The sequence below is a fragment of the Parasteatoda tepidariorum genome, chromosome 8, assembly GCF_043381705.1.
Source record: "Parasteatoda tepidariorum isolate YZ-2023 chromosome 8, CAS_Ptep_4.0, whole genome shotgun sequence".
In the NCBI taxonomy this organism is placed as follows: Eukaryota; Metazoa; Arthropoda; class Arachnida; order Araneae; family Theridiidae; genus Parasteatoda; species Parasteatoda tepidariorum.
The window spans coordinates 60,995,138-61,015,479 of NC_092211.1; the positions used below are offsets into that span (position 1 = coordinate 60,995,138).

General features: G+C 29.5%; 1 protein-coding gene and 1 long non-coding RNA gene across 6 annotated transcripts in view; one reads left to right on the top strand and one right to left on the bottom strand.

The window, feature by feature from the left end:
- LOC139426203 (uncharacterized) overlaps positions 1 to 20,342 on the top strand; it is a 125,937-nt gene that overhangs the window by 15,933 nt on the left and 89,662 nt on the right. The gene's annotated exons all lie outside the window — the stretch shown is intronic.
- LOC107449509 (paired box protein Pax-6) overlaps positions 1 to 20,342 on the bottom strand; it is a 193,686-nt gene that overhangs the window by 15,036 nt on the left and 158,308 nt on the right. For all 5 annotated transcript variants that reach the window (XM_043052175.2, XM_043052189.2, XM_043052183.2 and 2 more), the window contains one exon: positions 3,478 to 3,774. In XM_043052175.2, the coding sequence (XP_042908109.1) occupies positions 3,478 to 3,774 (297 nt within the window). The remainder of the gene's footprint in view (positions 1 to 3,477; positions 3,775 to 20,342) is intronic.

Sequence of the window (20,342 nt, forward strand, 5' to 3'; positions counted from 1 at the left end):
GAATAATCTTTAAGAGAAAGTCACGAAAAACGAATACCTTGCAAGAATCAAGAATTTATGAACACTACCCTTACGTAACCTAATTTTACATTACTTTTTTACTATTTTATCGAATTCCATTGCGCTGTAGCAGTTCACAAAGTTAACTTCCATCGGTCGGCAACAGTTCTACAAAGCAAATGTTCATTAGTAACCGCAGTTCTGCCAGAGATAAAATGTCAAACGACCCTGGCGATTCAATTTAAGTCATCTTACTAGAAGCATTACCATAGAAAATGGGCAATTGTACTTTAAAGAAAAAAAATTCATTGAAATTTTCACGGAACTTCACATTCCTAATCAGATAATTGCTTTAATTGCAAAATTCAAGAAGGAAAAAAAAATGGAACCCCGAACAATAAAGAACGCGGTCCCATCCTGAGATAAAGTCATCAGGAGTTGGCGATAGTTAGAAGACATAAAAAAAGATGAGGTAAAAAAAAAATGTTCTTTCGGCTTTTGGGGTAACACATTTTTTACCCACATAGAGTGAATAAGTATACCCTTAAAATCGCATTGGAGCTTTAATCTAGAGTTAAATATCAACGTAGTCAACACTAAAGCACACCGAGCTATTAGATATAAGCAGGGAGGCGGCAAAAATCGTGCAGTGCGTCCCAGCAAGTTCTTGAGTAATCTTCATGCTAATGTCCCACCCCCCGGGGGCCGTGGAAGCTTAATTAAGATGGAAAAAAGCGAAGTATAAGAATTGAAACAAAAGAAGCCGAAAGCAGTAAACATGGAAGCAATCAGAGCCCTTTAGAATTGACTTCAATTTAGTTTTATGAGAAATTAATTGTTTATCGTTTGCGAAAAATTGGATGAGATCTCCGCTTGCCCAGACGTTCCATCGTGTTTTCTGTTATTATCTTTAATAACTTTATTCTTGGCGGAATATTTTAATTTCTCGGGATTAACAATATTATTTTTTGCCATTATGGCAGCCAACTTCGTGATTTTGTTCTTACTGGGTGAGAGACGTTTTTCGTACGATCGGCGCCAGAGAGGTTTTGTGTGAATCTTTTTCCTAAAGACGATTTTTGTGTTTCTTTTTTTTATTTTGATATTTATTTTAACTACTGAAGTTTTGGAACAATGAGAACAATAAAAGTTGATTATTAAGGGAATTTTGATGAAAGGTGACATCCAGATTTCAAGAACTTCGTGCGGTTTTCCAGATTTAGAAAGAGAGAGTGCCGATTTTCGACGAATCGTTTTTCTCACTTGAAGGGAATTTTCTCAGAGCACTTAGGTTTATTTTAAAGCTTATTTATAAAAGGCGAATATATCATTTAAAAAAAAAGAATTTAATAAAAATGCATTTTGTTTATCTATGAGAACACTAAAATTATGTACACATTGTAAGGATAATTTGATATTTTCAAGTTGATGGTTTTTAATTGTTGTTTTCATATTTATATAACTGCAAAAGCTTTGAAACTATGAGATTAATAAAAGTAGATTATTAAGGAGAATTTGAAGAAGGATAACACCCAGTTTTCAAGAAATTCGTATTTTTTTTCAAAATTATAAAGAGAAAATGCCAATTATTGGCGAATCATTTTTTCATTTAAAGGTAATTTTAGTAGAACACTTAGCCGATTTTAAAGCTTATTTATAAAAGGCAATTTAAAAAATTTTCGAAAAAATAAATTTAATAAAAATGCATTTTGTTTATTTGAAGGAACATTAAAATTTCATATAAAAGTGTTTTATTTTTCTCAATATTCCTGTTATTCGTCTCAATACATCTGGCATTGCAACGAAATTTTTTTTAAATGAATTTTAGAAAAAATGTTTAAAGTTATCTAAATATTGCTTAAAGTTATCTAAATAGTTTGAGGTTGATGCTTTTTAATTTATATTCTTATATTTATTTAACTGCTTAAATTTTTTAACAATTAGAAAAGCTAGATCACATTTTATCAGAAATATTTTGATAAAAGGTGACACTCAGATTTGAATAATACAAGCGGTTTTCCAGATTTGTAAATAGAATGCGTCGATTCTGCCAATAATCTTTCTCAATGTTCGAATAAGTTTTCCGTAAGGACATTCAGTTTGAGTTTTATTGAATGTTGTTTAAACCTAAACATGAAGAAATTTTTATTAAATAAGTTTAATAAAAGTTCCTTTTTTTATCCCTAAAGACGCTATAAAATTATGTAAACATTGTAAAGACATTTTTTAGGAAGCGGTTAACCACTTTCAATTCTTATTTTTATTTTTTTGTAACTATTAAAGTTTAACTATAAAGTTAATTATGCAAATCTTTTATATAATAAAACGATACACCAAAAATAAATTAGATAAATAACTAAAGCGAACTACTCATCGAAATCTTCGTGTTATTTATCAGCTAAGTAATCTTAGAATAACTTTTTTATTTTTTAGAGGAAATAACTTTTTTTCCTTTCTAATTCTTGAATAAAAGAGAAAAAAATTATAATACACGATGTAATATAATTTTTAATCACACTGCAATATAACACTAAAAATAACAAGGTAAAAAATTTAAAATTTAGTCCTCTCTTGCCAATTGACCGTTGAATTGAATCAACAGCCTGAAGAAAAAAATGTGAACTGTAGGACCAAATGGTTGGACCATTCATAAGTCTATTCCTGACAGACAAGTCAGTTCTGAAATTATCCAATTTGAAATTCAATATGATTTGTGATTTCCCATAAATTTATTTTAAACTAAAATTCTATAAATGCATCGAATAAATAGCATTTTGAAAGATCTCTATGTAAACGTAAAAATAACAATTGTCTTACAAATGCTCATTTCACAGTTTAAAGTTCAATCAATGAAGGCGAAAAAGGATTTCATCTCGGAACAAATCAAGGAGAAGCTGAATATTTTCAATTATTAGACCCCAATGTTAAATTTTTAATATCAAATGTTCAATTGTTAGTACCAAAAAAAAAATGGATATTTCATAAAAAGTCCTCACTTTTTCCCCAACTCAGAAGAACCAGAAAATCTTAAAAAAAAAAACTTAAAATTAAAAACAGTTACTAAAAATTAGCTAGATAATCGAATTTATTACTAAAATATGAAATCCAAAGAAATTAATTAAAAAAAAACTAATTCAAAAAATTAAAGTATTGCAAATTAAAGAAATTCCAATGATGAATAGCTGAATCTCTTAGATTTAAATAACTGCAAATTGGTGTAAATTTTAAAAATTATTGTTTGGAAGATTTCACTTTTAATGCAGAAAAAGACGCCGATGTTTCACGCAGCATTTCATAACCATAAACTATTAAAATGTTAAATATAATATTTTTTCACTTATTTTGTCCTAAATTAATACAAAATGAAAAAAGTACGAAAAGTATGTTTAAAACAAAATTCTAAATCAGAGGGTTAATTTTTCTTCTTTTATTTGTTACTCTATAGATCTTCAAAAATACATCTTCAGTTATACGTACCCATAGAGCGTTGGTCTCTTAGACTATTTAAACTGGATAAAGATGATGGATCCACTGGCGATCCAGTCGCCAGTGGTCCGGCTGATCCGGCATGAAAAGTAGGCCAGATATGGGGAGTAGTAGCTGCTGCTGCGGCTGCCGCGGCGCTCCAGGGAAAAGCGGCGGCAGCAGCGTAGGGATGGTACATTCCATACCCGGCTGCCCGAGCGAATTCCGCGGCAGCTCTTTCCGCCGCACGATTCCTTAGGATTCGATTAATGGAACTAACGCTAGGTGCCGTGCTGTTTGTGCAAACTCCTGAAATAAAGAAAAATATTCCAATGTTAAATTATTTTGTAAAATGCAACATTCGGAGCAAAAGATACAGTGATTAAATCTGAAGGAATTACAGTTTAATGTCGACCCAACGCGAAAGGGCATTCTAAAAAAAATTCAAGCATTATGAAATAAAAGAAATAGAAATATGTAACTGTTTCCGCTAAAGTTTTGGAACAAATTATTCCATAGATTATTAGTCTATAGAATATTTATGCATCGATTTTTTTTACGGATTATTATTAACAGTCTAACTAAGCAACGAAAACTAGTGAAATAGTCTAACAAAATCAAAACCCACAACATTGATGTAACCATCATAAAGTACTTTAATTTATGAAATAAATCGAGATATCCTCTTTAGAAATTAATTGTTAAAACTAATTTCTAAATTAATTAATTTTTAAAATTAATTTCTAAATAGCAATTTGTACGCGAAACTGCAACTTAATCAACAAATTCTTACATTTTTCACAGTTTGTTGAATTTTTCCAATTTTTTCCCCGTCTGTCACGTCATTATTTCACAACACCCAAAGCTTAACTCGAATAATGACGTTTGTTTTAATTTTTTTTTAAAAAAAACTCTATACTTTTATTATTTCCTGAATATTTTCTTGTTCATTATTACTATTAATAAGGTAAAAATTCACAGTTTGTAGAATTTTTCCAATCCCCCCCCCCTTTGTCACGTCATTATTTCACAACACCCAAAGCTTAACTCGAATAATGACGCTTGTTTTTAATTTAAAAAAAAAAAAAAACTATATACTTTGTTATTTTCTGAATTTTATCTTGTTCATTATTACTATTAATAAGGTAAAAAGTCATCAAAAGTTAATTTCAGAAAGAATTATTCTTTTATCCATAAAAAAAAAGAAAAAAAATTTCTGAAGGTCCTGGTAAAAATCAAAATCCCTTCATCCGTGCCTAATTCAGGCTTTAAGAAGAAACGAAATTGCCTATCTGCTATAAGCCACCCACCTTCGCCGTTCCACAAGTAAGCGAGTGTGAAACTATCAAACAGAAGGGTAAAAGAAAATTGATATCACCACAGTTTTCTTTCTTTTCTTTTTTTTAAAAAAAATATCGTCTCTTGGTTTATTCGCCATTCTATGAAAACTTTTGGTTCCAGGTTGGTAATTCCAATTGTGAACAAGGCCGGATACCAAAAGTTTTCTAAAAAGGCAGGTGCTCATTGGGTTTATTTTCCCTTTTTATTCATCGTCTGCTCACAAATCGCATCGTCTGTGTCATTATTTAAAGCTTAAAACTTTTAAGCAGTCTTTTTTTTTCCCCCTTTTTTTTTGGAACGATTCGTTCTTTTTGTAATCCACACCATCTAAACATTCCTGTTTTTTGTCAGAGTATAAAAGAGGTGTGTTGTAAATAGCTCTGAAATGCTGTTCCCAAAAAGAACTGGTAAAAAAAAATGCTTTGATAGTAATACTTTATTCTTTATTGCATTACGTTTGACTGACAAATAAGAATTATAACTATATATTTTCACAATATTTATCAGAAGGAAAACACATGATTATTTTTTAATGCGTTATATTTTTGAAAAAAATCTTTGAATTATTTTTTTTCTTTTTAATGAATTCTATATTATCTATATGCAGAATATACACTATATATATACAGAATGATGTAAATGTAAACGGTTACATGCAATCATGGCAGCGATTATTATCAAAATTAAATACAAACAAGAATAATAATTACTATCGAAATTGAACATAATCAAGATAAAAAAATTTATTAAAAATAAACTAGTCAAGATCACTATTATAAGCAAAATTTATTTAATTAAGAAAACAATTGCAGTCAAAATCAAGTGAAATCAAGAATACAATTTGAAAGAAATCAAAAGTAGTCTAGATTGCAATTATAATCAAATAAAATCAAACGTAATCAAGGTTACAATTATTATCAAAGTCAAGCGTGATCAAAATTATAATTCTTATCAAAATTAAACATATGTTTTGTACGTGTAAAGTTATTTAATTTACCTCAACAAAAATGATGGCAAATATGCACCAAAATTTTTTACATGTAGACAACCGAGATTGTAGATTAATGTCATTTGTGCAATAAAATTTTGTCAGCCGAAGGAATGACATCTAGACTGTTGACAGTTTAATATTATAAAAAAAGTGAGCTCTTCCCGAAAAAAACTACACGTTTACAATATTGAGCAATATTTGATCATTGTTGAGTTATTCCCTGTTCGTGCGATTTCCAGTNTACCATTATAAAGAAATCAAAAGTAGTCTAGATTGTAACTATAATCGAAATCAAAAGTAATCAATATGATGATTTTGTAATCAAATAATCAAGGTTACAATTATTATCAAAGTCAAGCGTAATCAGAATTACAATTATTATCAAAATTTAAACATGAGTTTTGTACGCATAAAATTATTTAATTTACCTCAACAAAAATGATGGCAAATATGCACCAAAATTTTTTACATGTAGACAACCGAGATTGTAGATTAATGTCATTTGTGCAATAAAATTTTGTCAGCCGAAGGAATGACATCTAGACTGTTGACAGTTTAATATTATAAAAAAAGTGAGCTCTTCCCGAAAAAAACTACACGTTTACAATATTGAGCAATATTTGATCATTGTTGAGTTATTCCCTGTTCGTGCGATTTCCAGTTTTAGTGGGAAGGAAATGTCAGCACAGATCATGCGATTTAGCATCTTAAGGGTCTTCTCTTTCTTTTAAAAACTGAAGTCTAAGTTTCATGTAAATAAGCCTTGTACGAATAAATTAAGCATCAAATCAACGAAATTTGGGTCACATTTGCACAAAACGGACATTGAAAACTTCGGAAAAACACTCATTCCAGAAAAACCACGGAAATCATTTCCCGATATGCTCTTCCAAACATAACCCTATACCAAATGATTACTTTATGAACCAATAAAATATTAACTATGTTTAATTAAAAATTATGTAAACTTTAAAAATTACTTCTTCCGTGAGATTTTGGATTAACTGTACTAAGCATAGATTGAACTACAATTTAAAATATGCTAAATGAAACTTTAATCATTCACTGATTTTGCTAAAATCCTAAATGTTTGCAAAAAATGTTTACCTCTATAAAATCCAAGAATTTTTTTATTATATTTTTTATTTTCCTATTAGGAAACCGTTAAAATATTATCGTTTTAAGAAAATATATAAGTTATCATGTTTTTAGCAAATTTGCACCCCCTTCTAAAAATAAGCAAATCGTAAACCATCCTCGCAAGCTTGCATGAGAAAGTCACAGCACTCTCTCCCTCTTTCTTCATTCTAGTTATTTCTTTTTAGAATTAAACTTAACTCTACAAAGATGCAATAAAAGATTTTATACATAAAACAAAATTAAGTAAAATGTTCTTAATTACAATTTTAAAAGACAATAACAGTAAGGACAAAATATGTGGAAATAAAAGAAAAACGAAAGCACAATAAAAATAGATCAGAAATAGAGCTCTAAGTTCAAATCTATTATACAATAAGTTCGAATACTTGTATAACATTATAAAATCATTTGTACTTTCTTTTTTTTTTTTTTTTTNCTGTTTTTTTTTTTTTTTTTTTTTAAGGAGGAGGAGGAGTGAACAGTCGCATCAAATGGGCGCATAAACAAAAACAGGTGATCTCTTCCTGGCTCAAACGATAATTATTTATTAACAAATTTAAAATCTAATACAAAAGTTAAAATGCATTTAAATGTTTTTTTTCCACCCTTAATTACTTCAAGTTATAATACTTCATTGAAATAAAAGTGAAAAAAAAACCATCAAACAATGAGAATTTCGTCAAATTAATGGAATGATCTGTGATTTCACACTTTAAATAAAAAAGCTATAAATCATTTTTGTTTTCCTTATTATATTTTTTACTGCAGGAACAAACGTTACCTTCTCTGAGAAAACGGTAACCTGCCTCAACTTTTTTTTCCTAATTCTCCAATTTCTTCCAAGAAGTTTTAATGACCATTACGAATTGATTCGATTCGTATAATTTGAAAGCTTTTGTTTTTGAGTTTAATTTTCTTCAATTCTTAGTAAGGACTTTGACCTTGCAATGAAATTTCCCACGAATTAATTTACTATGCAAAAAAAACTTCATCAGTACTTGGTAAAAATAGCAGAAAAGATATTAATCATTGTCATGAGAATAGAGACCAATAAGCACGTCAAAGCTTCTATAATTGATTACTCTTTTTGTTCTGTGGTTGGGGAGTAATGATCCTTATTGTTTTGATCGATACGAAAAGATCAAATGTAAACAAGCAGTTTTTGTACACAATTGGGCCTATTGAAATCTGATATACCCACTATTTTTTGGGATCATCGCCCATGTGGTTACACGAGCAAAGATAGACATTGATAGATGAGAAACACGCTCCAATGCGATTGATAATTAATGTTGAAAAATACAAATTGATCATCAAATTGATGCTGAGAAAGTGCCAGTAACGAAGCAAAAATGTTCGTACATTTTCACGTTATTTTTTAGCGTTGCTGTGAAAGCTAATTTTTTTTTTCTTTTTTGTCGTAATTCCTCCCTTTTTTCAAAAATTTGCTTAAATTTGAAAATAGACACATAACTTAATAAAATACGTATTAGAATGCTTTTGTATTCAAATTGTAGATTGAGATACATAGTTCTGTACTTGAAATTCAACGGCTAGAATGCTTTTGTGTCCAAATTGTAGATTGAACTACATAGTTCTATACTTGAAAGTCAACGGCTAGAATGCTTTTGTGTCCAAATTGTAGATTGAACTACATAGTTCCGTACTTTAAAGTCAAAGGCTAGAATGCTTTTGTGTCCAAATTGTAGATTGAACTACATAGTTCTGTACTTGAAAATCAACGGCTAAACGCTAAAATGTCAACGACTGGAACGTTGAACAAGTTTCCAACCATGATTCTTGTCAGAATTGAATACAAATGTTCACACAAGGAGTCTTGAATTAATATTTAAGGGAATAAAAAACAAAAATTCTTTCTAAAAAACTGGGGGGGGGGGACTAAAAATATCAAAGTCTCTTTGATTGTTGGAGGACACATAGAGAATTAAAAGTTGATGAAAAGAATGAGCTGCAAAAAGTTAGCTGTTTTTTCGAAGGCCCATTCCGATTATGAAATGATGCGTTTTTGCGAATAATATGTTTTTTTAATAACTGCTGTGAGTTTGAAAATGCTAGTCATGTTAAGTTAAGTTTAGCCTATCTAAAGCGAGCGCTGTCGATGTGTATTTTGAAAATGGCGCAAAATGCCAGTATGGAGAAAAGACACAGTTTTTTGAAAATGAAAAGCGTTTGTGGTTTTAATTTTTAAATATTAAAAAACTTACTCGAATGCTGCATTACTTGGACTCATAAAAATTTACGAAAGCTAAGAATTTGGCAGTGATTTTGATAATTTTAATCTAGGTGAAAAAATTTAGCCAAATTGGCGATTTTTAAAAAAGTTTTCTTTAAAACTTCAAGAGTGCAAAATTAGTATTACATATTATTTCATGGGACTAATTCCAATACGTTCATTGTTATCAATATTTCTTTTTCTACCAATTGAGGCAAATTTTTTCATATCAGACTACAAAAAAAGTAACAACAGTTGTCAAATATCAGCTTGAGCGATTGAAACCTGCATGAATTTTCACAAAACAAAAATTGTAATTTTCCATATATTACTTCAGAAAATGTAAAAGTATCAGTAACGAAGGTATAAATAAACTTGAAGAATTTATTCTGCTCTGAACAAAGAAGCAATATGTTTATTCTGGAGAGAGTTAGAGAATTTTTGTTAGTATTTCTCGATTTAAAATAATATTTTCCTTAACGTTAAAAAAATAAATATAAAAAAAGAAAAAAAATGGATGTGGTCAAAGTAAATTAAAATCTGAACTTCAAAAGTATAAGTTATAGTTTAAAATTCTTGCAATGTCTTAGTCTATTTTTGAATGGTATTATTTTAAATAAATAAATATATATATGTATATATATATAAATTTTTTTAACAACAGCTTTTTCATTTAAATTATTTATCAGCAATTTTAAAGTTCTTATTTTATGCTCAAATAATAATCTTTTTTAGTACTTAACATTTAAGGTCGTTGTTTAAATCTGGTAAATATGATAAAGTATGAAAAAAGTTTAAGTTATCTATAATCTTTCATTATCTCTTTTTATCTATAAGAAATTATTATCTATAAGGAAATGTATTAAAATTGAGTATCTAAATTTCTCACAATTTACGAAGTACGTATTGTTATTGGGCAATATGTAACATAAAAGAGTTTTCATATACCTTTTCTTTTATTTAAGTATGAAAATTAAAAACGAAAATTCGAAAATGATAGTTAAATATAATGACGACAACAATTGAGATATTTTTTATTTCTATTGGCATTTTTAAATGTCCGCTTTTGATAGCATAAAATGTACCAAGAGCACATTTGGGTGCCATATTTTTGAACGTAAATAATTTGTTAGTGATGTAAAGTTTGAAAGCTAATATTAGAAAATATTCAAACATTCAGCTCATTCATTACAGAAAAACAGCAAAGTTTTCATTTCCTTTTAGTATGATTTTCGATCTCTGTGTGTGGCGTGATGTCATGCGGTAGAGCTAAATCACTGTTGCATCAAATATTTGTATAATACTATCAGTATATTGTATAAGCTGTGTTGGCTTCCGATCACCTTTTATGTTAATATCCTTTTATAATTTTAAACATTTTACTGGCTTGTATTAAAGAAAATAACAACCGGTACAATCATAGTTCGATTAAAGTTCGGTACAATCAACTCAAACAACTTGAAATGCTTCCTTCGTTGTGCCAATTGTACTTATTTTTATTTACCCATTGCTTGCTGCAAATTTTAAAATTGTAATCCCCTTAGATATGTATAATTCGAAAAGTACATAAACATGTTCAGATTAACAACATGGTCAAATCATAGAAACCCAAACAAATTTAACTGCTTTCCTCAACTGGCCTATAGAACTAATTTATATTTTCCCAATGTTTGCTGTACATTTTTAAATTGTACGCTTACTTTGGAAAGTAAATGAACATGTTCATAATTACAATATTGTACATAAGCGTGTACAACAAGATTGCACTTATGCACATGTTATGTGCATGTTTATACATGTACATAACAATAACATAGTAAATAAACATGTGCAAAACTATAGCAAATAAACCCGATCCAATCATAGTAACTCCAACAATTCGATCTGCTTCCTGCATAGGACCAATTTCATTGTTTGCCGTAAATTTTAAAATTATAACGTCTACGCTTAGAAATGCGTAGTTTAAAGAGTAAATAAACATGTTCTTTGTAAAAGCATTGTACATAACAATGTACATAACAACATTGTACATAACAAAAACATTGTAAATAAACCTGTTTACGAAATTATAATAAATAAACGACCGGAACTTTCATAAAAGTTCAAACAAATTATATTGCTTCCTTCATCGGGCCAATTGCACTTATTTTTATTATTCCAATGTTTGCTGTAAATAAATATGTTCATAATAAGATTGTACATCAGCGTGTTCAACATAATCGTACATAACCATGCACATAGTAAATAAACGAGTGCAAAAATAAAAAGCTGCAAATTTGTTGATTTTAAGAAATATTTGAATTTTATTAATTCCTCCAATCACATACTCAAACAAATTATCCCTATGTCGCTTCGAAACTTGTGCTGTTATTCAAGCTTCAAACTCACTTTTTCCATTACACGTGATCATTCGTCATGTGACATACGTACCTCTAATTGTGAAAATTATAGCAAATCTAACTATTTCAAGTCATTCCAAAAAAGAAAAAAGAGAAGAAAAAAAACCTTTGCAGACAAAATAACCATTTTCTGTTTTGACTTTGTAATCAAAACAGAAAAAAAACTTTAAAAAAAAACCTATGTGCAACGAAATGCCTTTACCAGTGACTGGTTGCGTATTATAGCAGTTCAAGACCAACAACCAAGACTGCGCAGCGATTTTATCGTCAACTCGTGTGGTCCAATCGTTCAAACCCAAACCTCCTAACAGACAGAACCAAAGGTACATAATAACAGAGAATCAGACCAACAGTCCGGAAAAATTTCTTCGAAAAACAATGTTGCTGCAATTAAACCTCTTTTTTTGTATTTTGAAACTCTTTGAGCTCGCTCGAAATTTGATGTTTGTTGAAGGTAAAGGTAAACTTGCTTGTCAATTGCTAAGCATCACTAAACGTTTAATGCCCAATTTTCTTTGCTGTTATCTTGCTTCTGGTTGATTTATTTACCTTTTTCTTAAGATAATAAAAATCTGACTTTTTGAAAGTTTGTTCCATTTCTCTCGAATTGATTTTTGAATTTGATTAGAATATTTTGAGGTTCTTTTATAGAGCATAGCTTTTCGGCAAATAACTTTATCAATGTTTGTAAAAGAAATATTTAGTGTTTTTTTTTTAATTGCTGTTTTGTCTTTAAAAAAAACCTGTAGTATAGATGCAAAACCTGAAAGTAGTACGTCTTTAAAACTTCTGAAATGTGTTGAACCATAAAGTCGTTCAAATATCAGCTACCTAACTAAATGCGGTGTCAACTTGAATCATGTTATAGAGCAAATCAATCCTTCTTAAATTTGATTATAAAGGTTGGCCCAAAATTGACGCAAGATTTGAAATTGACACCATTTTTGCAGTGAATTGTTGACAACCCAGAAAAAAGAACAATTTGACACCTAAGAGTTAAGGGTAAGTAAAAATAGAGCGCTATACGATACAACAACATGTTTTCTACAATTACAACAATACAACAATTCAATTACTGCATGAGACATTTCCTGGTCGTGAACTCTCTCATTTCGGTGATCAGAATTGGCCCCCTAGATCGTGTGGTTTAACACCATTAAATTTCTTCTGATGGGGTTATTTCTCTGATGATTTGATTTCTTCTGATGAGGTTCAAATGTCTATGTCAACAAGGCCCCTACCACCCGAGTAGTTCAGGAGGAAATTAAAAGCTGTATCATCGAAATTCAGCCACAATTATGCAGAAAGGTCTTGAAAAATTTCGACAAACGAGTGTGCATGTGCCAGTAAAGCAGTGGAGGACATTTGTCTGTTGTGTTATTCCATAAATAACCCTATCCTATGTTCTTTATGATTCAATGAAAAAGAAAATCTGAAGACCGAAAACTGTGTTTTCTATTTAATTCAAACCTTGCCTTAATTTTGGGACACCTTTTATGGTTCAATTTGAGCTGAAACAAGATACCTTATTAGGCTTGCAGACAATTTTCGCAAGTCGGGAAACATACATTTTGCTTTGAATGTATTTAATTGTTAAAAAAATATAACTGTTTAACATTTAGTTTGTTGACCAAGTGGTTCATAGAGGTTAATACTTCGCAATTTCGAAACCAACGGTATGTGAAAGCAGCAATGTGGTTAACTAAACACACCGGCCGTATTTTTTTCAGAAAAGCTAATACCCATCGGTCTGAAACTAAATGAACCAAACCGCCGACAGATGTAGAAATCGATTCTTTCACAATAACAGTTCAGTGATTTTACCACTGCTCCTTAATTGTTGATAGTAAATTCATTAAAACAACAAACAAGCTTTTTAAATTTTTTTTTATAAATTTGATAATCAGAAATTTAAAAAGCATATTATTTTAAGACAATTAGGTAGTTGCATTTCAAGAAGAAGATCACAGATACCCAAACAATTGACTTATGACGTCAGCACCAGTTGATCGCTTATAAGCAAAATGGCGTATTATTAAAGTTGAGTCAAATTTCTCCACCTAAGTTAGAATGTTATCAACGTAAAGTTTATTGAATACAGCGCATTATCGCACATCATATTTGTTAAAATATGAATTCCTTCTTGTTTACATCTTTTATTTAACTTAGATTTGCTATTTGTTTGTGTATTTTATTATAATTGGGATAGTTTTTGTTTTATTTACCTGGCAACTTCTATGTATAACTAGTTTGTTTATGTTCTACATGACTTCCTAAATGTCAAATAACTATGTTCTTACTAATTGAAAAAAATTAAATCCTTGCGAAAGTGTCTTTGTGTAAGAATATAGAATGTATCACTTGAGAGAATCGATACTTGACGGGATCAAAGTAGAATGGAATGAACAGTTGCTAAAGTAAATAAATGCCACATTTCAAAAACCAATCAGGATCGAGATACCCGAAATACGTCACTTGCAATTATCCCATTAGGTATTTCAATTTTTGAAAAGTAAATTATTTTAAGACAGTTTTGCAATGACATTTTGAGCCCACAACAAGTACGATAAAACCGTTAAATATCATTTTTGCATGGCAAAGTTGTCACAAGCATGACTTGAGTTCAATTTCATACCTATTTTGACAAATTTTCTCTTACTCTGACTTTCAGGGTCTACATCCCACTTGCGTTAAAATGTCGATAAATTAAGTTCCCAATTTTTTATTCGAAAAGTAAATTTTCATATTCATATTATCATGGCTTTCTAAGGTTTATTAATTTTCCCAGAGTCGTCATTCTAAATCTAGTAATTTTAAACCCTGTATGATTGATTTCTTTTTATCAATTTCACTTTGCTTAACTGCAACAGTGACAAGCTTCCCTTGTTTTGGCTTGCCTTTTTGGCGCCACTAGTTGAATATTTTTTATCATTAAATGTGAGTTCTTTTTAGTTCTTAATTTTTTTTTTTTTTTTTTTATACACATACTTGAANTTTTTTTAATTAGGCCTCCGTCTTTCTACTGTGTGTTTAGAATTGTGCTGTATTTTTGAAGGTTTAAAAATAATTATCTAATGTAAGCATCACTATCTATAATAATTCGCACTCGTCTTTCATTTCTCAAATAAAAAAAAATACCAGGTTTATTCAAGACCCATGGTAGGCAGGGCTTTGGGCTCATGTCCAAGAGGTCGTGAGTTCGATCCCCACCGGTGGAAGAGTCCCCGTGTAGTAAATTGGGGGTGGTGTATGTTAAATCTGTCAGGTCACAAAGTCCCTCATGTTGCCATAACAAATCACACCTCTAGGGGTAATGAATAGAAGATTGATCGTTCTCTGGTTCAGGTCAAAATTACGATCTGTGGAAGAATGATTAGATGGGTTCGCCCTATAAACGGGCTGTGATGTTATGTATGATTGAAGTAGTATTCTTTGTCATAGATGGCGCCACTGAAAAACAAGAAACGCACCATCTGCATGAAATTCACTTGGATTCACCAAGCAGGCCTTGCTGGTATTGGCGAGTGGCATCAGAAACAACAACATGAATTTTTAATTTTTGGGCGCCTTACACTCGTTGTTTTTATTTTTTCACCATTTTCAAATGTTCCCTTATGCGCGATTTAAAATTTAAAACTCTTTTATGTTGCATGTTATACAACTCTGTTGCTGCAGTTCTCACTTTATAACTTCTCCAATGCTTCTAGTTTCAGATAATCACATAAACGATTTAAAAGTGAATATTCTTTTATGCTGCAAGTTATATACAACTCCATGGTAACTCTTTCAAAGTTTCGAATTTCAGATAATCATATAAAAACAAGTTTTAAACTCGATACAAGTTTCAAGAAAAAGCCGATTTTATTTTTTTAAGTCCAGGGTAACATACATCCTTAAAGGCCCTTCTATTTTTAACAGAAGAATGCATGACAAGGGAAAAAAATTGCCATTTAATTTAAGGTATCCGACTAGTTTCGACAACTTTTTTTTTTAAAAAAACATTCATATAAAATTTTAAAACACTAGTTTATTATGCGTAAAAACTTATAAAACTAGCAAAAGCAATTATTATTAATATTTTCTTTTTATATGTCCATTTTAGTTTAAAAAAATAAGGCATTTTTTGCATATACGCTAAACACTATAAAAAAAAATTCTATCACCCGAAACCAAAATACATTTATGGATTTTATTTAGAAAGCTATCAACTATATTTTGAACTATTATCTTTAAAGCAAATGTGTACACTACTAAGTTAGAGATCAATGTAGTTAAAAAGCAAAGTCTTGAAAATTTCAGCACTTGTCTTTGCGAAAAAACATGCATGAAAAAGGAAATTTGAACTTTTTTTCTCTTAGTCTGTTGTTCATAATGTCCGCTATAATCATAAACACTCATAAAAAATTTTAGACAATTATTTTCAAACCAACATGAGATATCATGTTTAAGGTAGTGTAAAATGTGAAGGAAAAAAAAACTGATTTTGAGATAAACACATTGAAAGACTTGAAATCACTAGTCTACTCGCTGTTATCAACTTGCACAAAAACTGTTATAACTTTGTAAATAATTAAAGTACAAACACAAGTAAAGTATTTTTAGAAAGCTAAAAGTACAGGAATTTTAAATTTACAATAAACTCAATTTCGAACATTTTGCCCAAAATCAAGCACTAGTCTAACCTTAAACAAGTATTTCATATCAAAACTAAACTAAAACAAAAGAATAAAGTGAAAGAGTTAATTGCATAAAATGAACTTGAAAAACTAGAAAAGTTTATCACCGGAAAAGATCATCTACTTGCACACGCTTAAATCTTCGAACTTAACGATCGAGAAAATCGCCAATTTGCGCAAGTGCCAAGTCAACATTTTTGCGATTAAGCATGCTTTGCACGAGCTGGTCATCACTTTTAGAGAGGGTCTGCAACCTGCTCGATTTAGTTCAAATGGTGTGGGGGGAGGGATTGTCCACCGGATATGAGATAGTAGGACCTTTAATCATGACCATCATCGAACACACGAAGCTTCGTTCCGCTCTTCTGATTTTTCAATTGTAGTTTCCATGAAGAAAAGAAAAAAATCTTACTTCACAATTTTTTTTCCCTTCCAAACTTATCTCAAGCTTTTAAGTCATGATTTGTTGTACTCTTCTAGTCATGCCATTGAATGCATGCATCTAAGATAAAAACTTTTATAATTTTGTCTTAAATAAGGAAAAAAGCAGCCTTATTTTCTGCTGGTTAGACAGATTTGTTAATTTAAATACAAACAGAGAAATATCAAATTCAAGAGAGAAACCATTTTGAAAAAAAAGGAAAAAAAAGAAAGGGAATTGAATTTGCAATTTTTGTATATATTTATTTAAAAGTCCTTTTTGCAGTCTTATTAATAATATTTTATGGAAAAATATAATCACGAAAGTTTATATTGAGCTCTTATGTTTACTATTTCTGCTACAGGTATACACATGTATACGTGTAATATTTAAGTTTAGTGGATTTTTTTATTAATAATTTATATCATAATTGGAACGTCAAATGAATAAGAGAGGAAAAGTATTAATAATAAATTTAGTTTAAGGGGTTAGTGTCAAATTTTGTTTTGTAAACTGTTTCCCCTATCCCCTTCCACACTTAATTTGCAATTTTCACAAATATTTTTTTAAATATTTTTCTAGAATGAAAAGGAAATTTAAAAAAAAAAAGAAAAAAAAATAGAGAAAAGAAAAATAAGGACATTAAAAATATGAAACTTAAAAAAAAAAAAAAAATAGTAATAATTTAAAAATCAGCCAAAATTAGAAAAAATAATGGAAAGATAGAATCTTGTCATCAGCTGACACGACTATATCTGCAAAATAGTGCTTTCTAATGATGTATTAATATAGCCAAAAAGGCAAAATATACCAATATAAGAATACGAGCTACACCAAAGGGGTGAAGAAAAAATTTTCATCAAGTATATATATATATATATATATATATAAATACAGNTATATATACACACACAAAGTATTTAGCAGTTGTGTTTAGCATATCGAAGAAAATTGAGTATTATCTCGAGTAGAAATTGAGATGAATGCATAATTGATTTACTTGAAACAATACAATGATAAGCCAAAATTATCAAATTGTTCAGAAAAAAGTTTCTTAAGATGAGATTTTGATGAAAATCCGGAAACAGGTAAACTGTCTGTCTAGACACAATAAGGAACATTTTGATGTGAAAATACATTCTTTGGTGAAAGAAACTATGACTTATCTTTAGATTACCAAATTTTATCGAAAGATAATTAATAGTATTATTCCTTAAGTAATGAACTGAAGAATCGAAATTTCTGATTCGAAAATTCTCGAACACTTGCTTCCCCGATCCATTAACTAATTTAACATACGATTGTTACTCTTCCAACTATATTTATTCGCAATAAATAAAATAACGATCTCATTTCCAATAGAGATTTGTCATCGTAGTCAACTTCCTTTGGAAAATTGACCACACAAAATGATATAATTTTGAGTCAATTTCCCATCTTCGTGAATTGTTTTGGATGAGTGCCCGTTATAACGACTTATTCTTGCACTTGGACACATGTTACTTGTGCGTCCTCCTCAAAAAACGGTGCCTGATTACTTGAGGGAGGACTTAGCTATTTAAAAGTAAATAGGGCCGCCAAGAAAGTGCGCCCCACCACCTGTTACAAAGCAGGTGGATGTTTAAGTCTAATGATAGTCCTTTGAGTGTAGAAAACGAATCTATTTTTCTGGTCCGAATACAGCCTACTTCGTTTCCGACTATTAAAAGGTTGCGGCCGTAGAAAATAATTGAGCTTTACAGCTGCTTTTACTAATCACACAGATACGCAATTCCTTGCGTATTATGATATTTTATCTTATTGCTTATTCTATTCTATTGTCATTGATTTTTTTTTTGTTCTAATGTGTAATTCTGAAAAATTACCGAAATATCGAAATAAAGTTTATTCTCTTAAGGCCTAACAAATTTTAATCCGTGTTCCATCCCGTGCCCATGAAGAAATTGCAATTTTTTTTTTAATGTGCTTTTTATAGAAGTCAACTAAATTGGTTCTCAAAAGTTTCGAGAGTAATATTTTCAATAATATATTTTCAATGTATATATTTTCAATATATATATTTTCAATAAAAATATATTTTCAATAAAAATATATTTTCAATAAGAATATATTTTCAATAGTTCTTGCAAATTTTTACCTTTGAAATTTAAAAAAATAAATAAATGATGTTCTTCAAAAATATAAATCTAAAAGTAAATAAAAAATTAAAAATTTTAAAAATTTATTTTAAAAAAAAACCGAGTTGGACTACGAAGAGGACAGTAAATATTCACTATACCGAAAACATTTTTTTCATTTATTTATTTCATTATTTTTTTTTTAATAAAAGTAAATTTTTTTAAGGAAAGAAAAAAAAAGGAAAAAAATTCTGTCTAGATGGATTGAATTGATACAGTCAACTTTCGTTTTAAATTATTTACTGCTTTTCTCAATTAATTGTTTTCTATAATAATATCTTTTATACGTTAATTTTAAATTTCGTTAAAACAGCTAAAAAAACTATTCAATAAAAGATACTGAAAAAGAGCTATAGAAAAATAAAAAAAAAATAAAAATTCCAAAACATCATTATTTTGAGAAGCAATAGATAAATTAGTAAAAATAATCCAAATGCAAAAGTATGTTGGATTTTAAGAAAAAAAACGTTGTCTTTAGTCTATGATATTTACTAGAATATTAGCTAGTTTTCCTTTTATTTTAATCGTGATTTTATAAAGTTTAAGTTGATGTTGATGTAATTACCGTGTTTCTTATTACGTATTTATTTAACCATTATATATATAAAGTTAAAATAATTTACAGTCTTTAATTGGCCTGCCCTTCTCTTAAACGGTCAACTTTCCTAAGTGGACAATTTTCTGTTTTCGAAGGGTGTCCGCTTGATTAAAGTTCCAAAGAGCAAGCAACCTTACAGCAAATGTTGTGTTTTTATTTTTGTTTGGTTGGCATAGAAAGATTGACTAGTTAATCCTTTTTTTAAACTTAGTAGAAATTTTAGTATGCCAAGCTTGCTACCTTAAAAATGGAATAACCACCTGCAAAAAACTTTACAAAAATCTTTTTTTTTTTAAAAAGAACTTTGACTGTAAACCTTGTTTTGCCCTTTTTTTTTTATTCCAGCTTTGTTTAGGCTTAGAAAACTTCATGATCATGCCAACCTGTGTAAAAAATTAAGTGTTATGGAAAGTATACAAAAGCCTGTACAAATGAACCTTGCTTCAGTAACCACCATAAAATCTAAAATTAACCGTTAGAAGATCAATTTATTCCCGGTTTGGGAACGCTTGCTACTTGCGAATGATACGAATTGTCTCATTGCGATACGCATTATCATCCGCGAATAATCCTCAATTTCAGAAGGTCTTTATAGCTTTGTTTCGTAAAGGCAGATTCAATCACGTTATAAAAGGGTTGGGTTACTTAAGCAAGCTTAATGCAAACATCATAGCGCGTAAACTCGCATAGTTAAATTCAACATTATTTCAAGCTTGCATGGTTTATTTGCTAATCATTTAAAAACCTTGTTGGGCTTTCCGATAAATGTTGCTGCTGACATTAAAATCAGCTTTGTACTGTTTTCTGATGGCTTCAATGTTATTTATGACATGAGTGGTTATTAAATATATTGCATTTCTTTTCTTAAAATAAAATAAATGATAATCAAATTTACTAGCTT